Genomic DNA, 9,383 nt, shown 5'->3' with positions numbered 1-9,383 from the left:
GTGATATATCATCCTGGTTTCACTTTGAGTTTCATTTTTCATTTATTACAGTTAGTACATTAGTATACTGTACTGTTGTACAGTAATGTATAAATGAAAAATACATTAGAAGGGGTTTTCTGTAGATTAACTTTACTTGAATCATCAATGGTGAGGTCTTTTTTTTTTAACATAATATTTTTTTTCTGATTTCCCAGGTGGCAAACCCAAAGTATACCCCTTAATTTGAAAGCCTTCTGGGAAAATAAGTACTTACAAAACAGCTCTTGTCTGAGATGGCCTTTCAAATTTAGAGCTGGTTCCATCCAAATTTGGGCCTGTGCCACAGGGCTCACCAATGTCTTATCAGTGCCCACCTGAGAAGTTCTCTGAATGTGTCATTCTGAACCACATGGCTCAAGACTTCCCTTCTCTTCCTTTGATGCTGCATAGTTTTCCGAATATGTGTTTTGTGCCCACACTCGGTCAACTTATGCATCTTCAGTCTCTGTAAGTGTCACTGTAAATGTCCTATGAAATAGAGGGTAGAACTAGAGAGCCGTCAAGATTTCCTGCATGGGCACATCTTTGACAGCCAAGACTTTCTGCTAGCTGTTTACATGATGCTTCCACAGGAAGTGCAGAGGAGGAGTCTGCTGCCACGGCACTGGCATCTCGGATGATCAGGGGGTCAACTAGACAAACTGCAGCCATGAAGCGTGGTCTGCAGATGGAGTCTGAGGTGCTGGCAAACTATGCTGAGATGTTGAGGGTCAATGTGCTCCTTATGGGATTCATTATATGCCCTGACACATCATATCTTGGTGCATCTCCAGATGGCAAGGTGCATGACCCGTCAGAATCACCCCTGTTTGGACTGGTTGAGGTAAAAAGCAGTATGTAGAATGGTGTGCTGCAGATTGCTCATCTCAAGGTTCAGGATGGCCATGCTATTTTGAGGTGTTCACACGCATACTACTGGCAGTTACAGGGTCAGCTGGCAATCACCGGTTTGGAATAATGCAACTTTGTCACGGACACGCCAGCAACAATAACTGTTGAGTGGGTGTGGCATGATGAGTCTTTCTTGATGAAATGTAATCCAACCTAGACTTATTTTACTTCAACACCTTCATTGATGTTTTCATGTCAATGCAATAAGAATTATAAAATGTGTAACTTACCCTTTTGTTTCATTACATTTCAAATATTCAATCTTAAGTTTTGTGAATCACTGTAAATAGTTGTTACCCATGAAACATACACAAATGCAGCACTGAGACCTAACAAGACAAGTACAAATACAATTCCATTATCTGAGGCCCTCAGAATATCATTAGCAACTTTCACCAGTACTGTTTCAGTGCTATGATTAGCTTTAAAGCCAGACTGAAACTCTCCAAAATGTTCATTATGGTGCAAGTGGTCATACACTTGTTTGGCAACTACTTTTTCAAGAATTTTAGATAAGAAAGGAAGATTGGATATAGGTCTATAATTGACCCAGTCACCTGGGTCAAGGGATGGTTTCTTAAGTAGAGGTATACTTACAGCAACGTTTAAAGCCTTTGGTGTCTGGGTTTGGTTGAGTTTTGAGGACCCGAATGCAGAGGCTGAGAGGCAGAGGTGAGTTCTTGCATTTTTTAATGAATAAACACAGGTAACAGAAGCAGGAATCTAAAATCCAACTTAAAATGTAAAACTTAACCGAAACCATGGAGACGTCAGGGGAAAACCATCATGAGGAGCCAGGGTAAGAAAAAGTAAGACGAGGAACTGTAAAAAGCAGAGTATTTATGTGAGACTGAATAAAGAGAGGATTAACGAGCTGATTGGGAGCAGGTGTGAAAAGAGCAGTTTAGGAAGAAGCTAGGGAAAAGGAGACCAAGACAAGAGGGCAAAAGAGGGCAACAAATAAACACCCTAAGAACTCAAATATATACAGAAAATAAAACTAAATAGGAATTAAACCAATAAAACCAGAAAACATGGAGCAAAGTAAAATATAACAGAACCAAGACCATGACATTTGGTACAAATTGTTAGGTTTCTGTTTTCTTTGATGTTTTTCTTGTGAGTGTCCAGTTTTTCTTTCTCCTTGTTTCTTAGTTTTTATGGTTTAATTCTTACTTCATTGTGTTCTTTGGGTTTTTTTCTCTGTTACTGTCCGAGTCTTGGTTCTGTTTTATATTCTTTTTAGTGTTTAGTTTTACTTTTCTCAATGTTTTTTTAGTCTAAGTGGTTTGATTATTATTATCCAGGTTTTTCATTTGTTGCCCTCTGCTGCCCTCTCATGTTCTCCTTTTTTCCCTAGCTCCTGTTTTGTTTCTGCTTCTGTGTTCACCTGTTTTCAAACAGCTCATTAGCCCCCTGTTTGTCTCTGTCTTCTTTAAAAGCTCTCTCTGTTCTGTTCCTCTTTGCTGGGTCCTTGTCTTACTTTGTCTTACATGCTCCAACTTCGTCTCTCTGAGCCTTCCTCCTTGAGTTTTGATTCCCTGATGTCTCGATGGTTTTCTGGTTTATGTTCAACTTATTTTTTCATGTTTTGAATTTTGGACTCCTGGTTTCTTGTTTGTTTTTTGGACTTTGTTTTCATTTTTGGATTTTGGATTCTTGTTTGTCTGTTTGTTTGGACTTTGTTTTTTCAGGTACTCTTCATTAAATCAACCATAAATTCACCTCTGCCAACCTGCCTCTGCTTTTGGTCCTCAAGCCACAAACAAATCTTGATGCAAATCCCTGTAAAAGAGGGAGATTAATCACATCCAAAATGGAGGGGGAGATCAAAGGGAATACTTCCTTAAATAACCTGGTTGGGACTGGATCTAATATACAGGTTGAAGGCTTAACATTTGTTTTTGGGCCACTTGGACAACCTTAATGTTAGGGGAAATGAAGACCAAATAGTCCAGCATTAGCCCAGCCCAATGTGTCTGTCTCTGGTCTAAAATTGGATATTTGGCTGATGGTCCTCCCAGTCCAGCATCCACTAGACACTCCATCAGGTTACATAGTCTGCAGTCATCCGCTGAAGGATGCATAGCATAAAATCTGTTGGCGGTCGCTATGTCTTTACACATGGCTGCCAACAATGTTGCCCGCACCTCCGGCAGATGGAAGCTCTTTACCTTTATAAGAAGACAACAATAAATAATGAGTGAAGATGTAACCCTTTTTTTCTACAGCTCTTTTTAGTTGTCTGCAACTCACGTGTGTAGCCAAGGTAGTCCTGATGTTAAGGAACATTGGTCGTCCCGGGAGGCCCAACTCACCTCATCTCACCCTACACCTGCTGTAGCAGCTGGATTAGCTCTGATCTGTCTCTGCTGCAGCAGGATTCAGGATACGCTGCATTCACTCGGTTTGAATCACAGGAACAATAAAAACACTGTGTTCAGGTCCTTCTGAATCGCAGGAAAAAGGCAGTCTGACTCGTTCCAGTAAGCGCAGACTTCTCTGGAGGGATTTGGTTGCTACAGAGCATAGCCTTCAGGTGGGAGCGCTTTTGTCTAGCCGCTAGCGGCGCAGAGCCACCAGTAAAATAGTATGCTAGTATGGGAAGCTAGTGTTTTTAACCTATGCTGGAGGGGTGTGTCTTCAGAGCGATGTACTTCCGTTCAGGATCCGCGACAATTGATTGTAACAGCTCCTTTGCTGACTTCACCTTCACCTGATGTGATGCGACCCTTCTCCGAAGGTGGCTGACACAGGAGTGGAGGATTTGGATCCCCGAAATCATTTGGGCCAGGAGGAGCCTGCTGTGATGGGACCCTCCCCATTGTTCTTAAAGTATTTAAAGAACTGGTGGATGTTCCTCAGGTAGAACATCACAGTTGTAATTTTTTTGCCTCCCTGCAGGAGATGCTCGCTCCATCTGTGTAAAAGGGTTATAAAAGATTATACACAGGTCCTGCTTACTTTTTGGGTTATTGCAGTTTTGTAGGGAGGAGCTTGCCCTTTGGCCATGAGGAAGCTGTCGAGGAATAGCCAGGTACTCAGGTTTATTTCCCCCAGGTCCATATATTGTATGTATGTGTGCAGTCACCTGCTTTTTGCTGGGGTCCACCCCCTCCAAAAACTTCAGGTATTCTTGCAGGTACTTTAGAAAATAATTGGGACAAAATCTTGTTTAGAATTCCAGATGTATTTTAAAGCACCGATATGTGGAGTGGTGGTTCTGGACCCACCAAAGGCAGAACCATGGATCCTTGTAGTGACATAGTACAGTGTCAATAAAGCAATTTAATTTACCTATGAATGACCAGAAGATAATGTGCCTAATAGGCAAGGTGGGGTCCGGTGCTTACACAGCTTCCTTCGCAGCCACGATAGGTGTACCCTGGTTTGATGCAGGACCTCCTGCCACAGCTGAAGAGGAAGTTGAAACACCTACAGTGGTAGGCGTCGGTGTGGGGGGAGGACATTTTTTGCCTCGAATGAAGTAATTAGTACAGCATGTTTTCTCTTTGCTGGAGCTTTTTTGTGGCAGTAATAATATTGGAAGTTTGCATTGTACGTCCATTTGTTTCTATATAATAAACAATAAATAACAATAGTTCACATGTCAATCTTTGCGGCATCCATCTGCAGTGAATATTGATACACCAGTCATTTTTGCTGCCTTTTATCAACCACCTAGCCACACTGTTCAATTGGAGGGTGGGGGCAGTGGCAAAGTAAACAAAGGCGGGCTTGCAAATAGACAATCCTCTGCATAAGAGGCTTTTTCGGAGACTTCCGAAGTCTGCAGTCTCAAAAGTGGAAAACAAACAATCTTTGCAGCGTCCATCTTCAGTAAATGTTGATACACTGGTAATTTTTGCTGGCTTATACAGTATCTGCCATGATTGCAGCCCCCGTAGCTTCTCTGATTACTCACTTCATTCACCTGCCGTTTCCTCCCCGCTTTCTAATTATCATTTATCTTATTCACCTGCTTCCTCTGCAAGATATATGGTTCAGCCCAGCTATTGGGGCCAGATCATTATTCTTTATTATTAGTTTATTCTTTGTTTATATGTGTTATGTTTTCGTGTCAGTTATTTATGTTTGTTTATGTTTTTTTGACTCCTTTCTCCTGGTTGTGTCCCGGCTCTTCTCCCCTGAGCCCTCAGTGTTTTGGCTTGGAACCCGGGTAAGGTCAGTTTTAATTCATGTATGCCTGGCTCCAAGGTGGAGGCCAGTTTAAAGTTCAGCATTGATCCTGGTACCATGTCTTGTCTATGTTCCCCTCTACCATTGAGCCTGCCTGTCTGCTTATGCGCATGTCTGTCTTAGCATGCTGCTGGACTCATAGAACTCTGAACCTGCCTGAACGCTCCGTGGATTTGTGGAACCCTGGATCTGTCTATTCCTGTTCGGATCAGAACCCCTGGTCAGGCTATGGATTTCTGGATCTCGCAAGTGTCCGGTTCTGAACCGTTTCTCTGACCTGGATGGGATTACATTCCTGGCCCAGGCATTTGGGCCAGGAATGTAAAATATTGTTCTAAATGAGGAGAGCAAATATTTCTCTCAGGGCCTGGTATTATTTAGCTATGCAGCCGTAGGTGACTGATAACTTCTGACCCCTCCTGATAACATCAAACCCCTTCTGGTAACTTTTTACCACTCCTGTAATTCCTTTGAAGTCCAATAATAAAGGCAGCAGAAAAGAGAGGTTTGGGCAGAGTTGAGTACAGACTTTTCAAGGGGTCTCAACCTTGGTCTGTCCTTTCTCTCTCTTTTCTGCAAGAAAGAAAATAATTGCTTTGTTTGGTTTTCATTTCTAGGAGAATAAGTGGTTATGATTATTAACCTTATCAACTGAGTCTATTTGTCCCGTTTTATGACAGTATCAACCACCTCGCCAAACTGTTCACTTGGAGGGCAGGGACTATAACATAGGAGACAAAGGCCAACTTACAAACAGACAATGACATGCCCCCTCTGCATACAAGGGAATCTCTGAAAAAAAGCCTACTGTATTTCAAGCCTAGAATTTACACTTTAAAGTATAGAAATACTGCGGTCTCAAACGTGGAAAGGCGCATGTCCTTTGATTCCATGATGGGTTATGTTTATATTCTGTGATGAGTTTGAACTCTAGGGTTAGAGCCCCTGCTCTCAATCACCCTAATCATAAACTCCCTCCCCAGATTCTGTATCAGATTCAGGTCAGGATTACTCTTATACCATATTTACATTACTTGCTACAGTTGTTTCAGATCACAAACTGCTTCATGAATTGTGTAGTAGAATGTCAGATATTGTAAACCAGGCTACTTGGTTTTAGTAATCACATAGCATTCCATATAACCATGCAAGGACCAAGGTTACAATGATGGAACTTAAATATAATAATGAAAAAGAGAGAGGTTAGGTTATGATTGTGTGTTTATTGTCAAGCTACACACTGAAAGGGCTTATGACAATAAGACACCTGGATACAACATACCCTCATGAAATGATGTTGCTGCCGTTTTACTTCACAACTGGGAAGGTGTTGCTTGGCTTGCCAGTTTACTTTTTTGTTCTTCAAGTATCATCATAAGCAATTACATTATGAAAAAAAACTTAAGTTTACTACTTTAATTCAAATAACAATATCTTTAAATACATTTGTTCACCATTTGAACAAAGAAAAAATGAAAAAGTTTCATTTCTTTATTTGCCACATAAAAAACAACGTAACTTAATGCAGTCATTATCAGGCTGGTTTTAGGTAACTTTAAAAACGCGATTGTTATGGTGCTGGTCATAAACTATAATATACATTTATTCAAAGAAATAGTTCTTAGATTTCTTGTCACTGATTGGATTTGATGGGTCCTGTTATTTTAAATATTGGAGGAGATAGAGAGAGATGGAAACATAGAGGGTCACAAAACAATTGTTTACTAAGACAATTGGGGCAATAAAAAAGCCTTTAACAATCAAAGAGAAAACCTTTCCAAATCAAAGACTCTCAACATTAAGAAGTGGTTAATGAAAGAAATAATTTTCAGTGCAAAGACATTGAGTTTTGTTTATAACTCAAAATAAAACACAAACAGTTTTGCTTGTTTTTCAGAACATCTTCCAAACTAAAACAGGAGAAGCAACAGTGGGAAGAGAGTGTAAGAGCTCAACAGTGTTAGCCAAGTAAAGGTAAGAACACATAAGCACAAATAAACAAATCCATCTGTGTATTGCCATGGAGGTTACTCAAGAGGTTCTATATCAATGGTACACTAAACATCATAAAGCAGAAGTAAAAAGTTCATTATAATTTGTCAGGAGACAGATTTGTCAATCACAACAGATTTGTATTGGAAAAATCTCCCTGAAATAATTTCCCCTGAATGATCATTTTAACAGCCCTTCTAAACCACCTGTAGAAGAAAGCATAAACGAGTGGATTTAACATAGAATTGGACCATCCAATCCATTTAAATATTTCCACCAATATATCTGGTATCATAACTTTTCTTAGCCTGTAAAACCCTATAGACAGAAAGAAAGGAGTCCAACATATAAGAAAGACCCCCATCACAATTGCAAGAGTTTTGTCAGCTTTTTTCTGTGTCTGACCAACAGCTGCGCCACACTTTACAGTGTTCTGGATGAGGCGTGCCTGTTTTTTTGCCACCACCAGAATCTTTAGATATATAGTTAAAATTATAATAGCAGGAATGTAAAATGCAAAAATTGATCCAGTAATGGATTCCTTTGTAGCTAGAAAAAATTTGCACCTATTGCTAGGGTCCTCCATGCCTATCCCACGAACTGTTACAGCGGTTGCAAGCAGCAGGGGAAGAAGCCAGCTTATCAAGATCATATTCAGAGAAACGCGAACATTTATTTTATTCCTATATGTTAGAGGATGACACACTGCATAATATCTATCAATAGATATACAGCATAAGTTTAAAATGGATGATGTACAGAGTAGAATATCAAACAGACCTCGCATTTTACAGAGTAAATAACCCGAATACCAGCATGAGCTCATAGACAATATTGCACTGAAAGGCAAAACTAAAGCTCCAACAAGCAGGTCAGTCACAGCCAGAGAGAGGATGAGGAAGTTTGTTGGACTGTGAAGCTGTTTAAAGTAAACAACAGAGATGATTACAAGAAGATTCCCACATATTATCAGAAGTGACAAAGAAAAAACAACAATACTCAATGCATAAGAGGTCATAGTGTGTCCCTGCATCTCTGCTGATTCATTACAGAGACGCTGGTCTACAATCATATCATCAATCCTATGATAATAACTGCATCATTAAAAAGAGAAGGTTAGAATGTAGCCTTATGTATTGTACAATATGTTGTTTTCAGTGAGCGTGGAGTAATATGTGTCCCTTTGTCTCCTTTATTAGAGGTATTATTCTATATCTGTCTTCTGATTGGCTGTTCATGAGTGTGACTGGGGCTTCTTTGGTATCCAAGGTGAGATGTTCCCTGGTGTTTATTTAAGGAGCTATTCTTATTTTAGTTAAATATGGTTGTGTTATTGTACTTTAATGTTTTTATTGTATGAATGCAGTAAAATGCAATGGATTTACTATAGTTCTATTGCATTGATATGATTACTAATGAGTTCTCTTAGTATTTAGAAGTTTTATTTTCAAACTTCCCAGGTAGAAAAAAACACCTCCAGGTTGGAATGCCAGCTGGTAATAGCAGTTTAATATCCATTATAGTTGTAGATTTTTTCTGAAAAATGTTTATAATGACTCCTTGTAATGTTTACTTCAATAAAATTGGATTGTGCTCTAAAATATTTTTGTGGACACATCTCTTATGCATCTAAACAAATAAGGCAGTTCTGTTTTTTCAAAACTGTGGTTGGAAAAAAAACATCAAAAATCAAGATTTTTCTGCTTTTTTGACATTACGTCAAAGTTGTATTATTAGCTCCCTTCTTAGGCAGTTTAATGTATTTTTCTAATACGGTATAAAATTATGACATTTACTGCTGCCCCATTTTCTGGGAAATCATATGTTCCTTTTAGATTCATGATTGAATTTTCTGTCCCCCAAAATTATGAAAAACAATTTGTTTTGTTGTAATATTTTGTGTTAGTGTCCTCTCTCTCCCACATTTGGGGAGAACAGTGTTCTTAAAACTTGGCAGATTTGGAAGAACTTTTAACACTTGGACTCCCAGGATTCCGATCCTGCTACATCTCCCATTGGCCGTCAATTGGACGGATGACATTGGGATTGTTGTGGCGGAAGGTTCGCAAGCAAGTTTGGTTGTGGTCTATTTTGTCCGAAGCATCTTGCTAACCTGTTAGCATCTTAGTGCTAGTAGGTTCTCAATGGGAAATTCCATTGGGACCAAGTAGAACTAAATTGGTGACTTAGAAACGACACTGTCAAGGAACGCTATGGACAGAGGAAACATGCAAGAGGAGGAGAGTTTAGTGTCGGAG

General features: G+C 39.7%; 1 protein-coding gene across 1 annotated transcript; it reads right to left on the bottom strand.

The window, feature by feature from the left end:
- Nucleotides 1–7,022: 7,022 nt before the first annotated feature.
- Nucleotides 7,023–8,230, bottom strand: LOC107104249 (trace amine-associated receptor 1-like). Its single transcript, XM_015404211.1, has one exon. The coding sequence runs from the start codon at nucleotides 8,195–8,197 to the stop codon at nucleotides 7,253–7,255; it is 945 nt and encodes a 314-aa protein (XP_015259697.1). The 5' UTR covers nucleotides 8,198–8,230; the 3' UTR covers nucleotides 7,023–7,252.
- Between the last annotated feature and the right edge of the window lie 1,153 nt (nucleotides 8,231–9,383).

Source organism: Cyprinodon variegatus, unplaced genomic scaffold, assembly GCF_000732505.1.
Source record: "Cyprinodon variegatus isolate N-32 unplaced genomic scaffold, C_variegatus-1.0 Scaffold1666, whole genome shotgun sequence".
Classification (NCBI taxonomy): Eukaryota; Metazoa; Chordata; class Actinopteri; order Cyprinodontiformes; family Cyprinodontidae; genus Cyprinodon; species Cyprinodon variegatus.
This window is presented reverse-complemented; position numbering and strand designations above follow the sequence as displayed.

Bases quoted from the DNA above. Each gene is read 5' to 3' on its own strand.
- LOC107104249 (XM_015404211.1), bottom strand. From the start codon at position 8,197: ATGATTGTAGACCAGCGTCTCTGTAATGAATCAGCAGAGATGCAGGGA.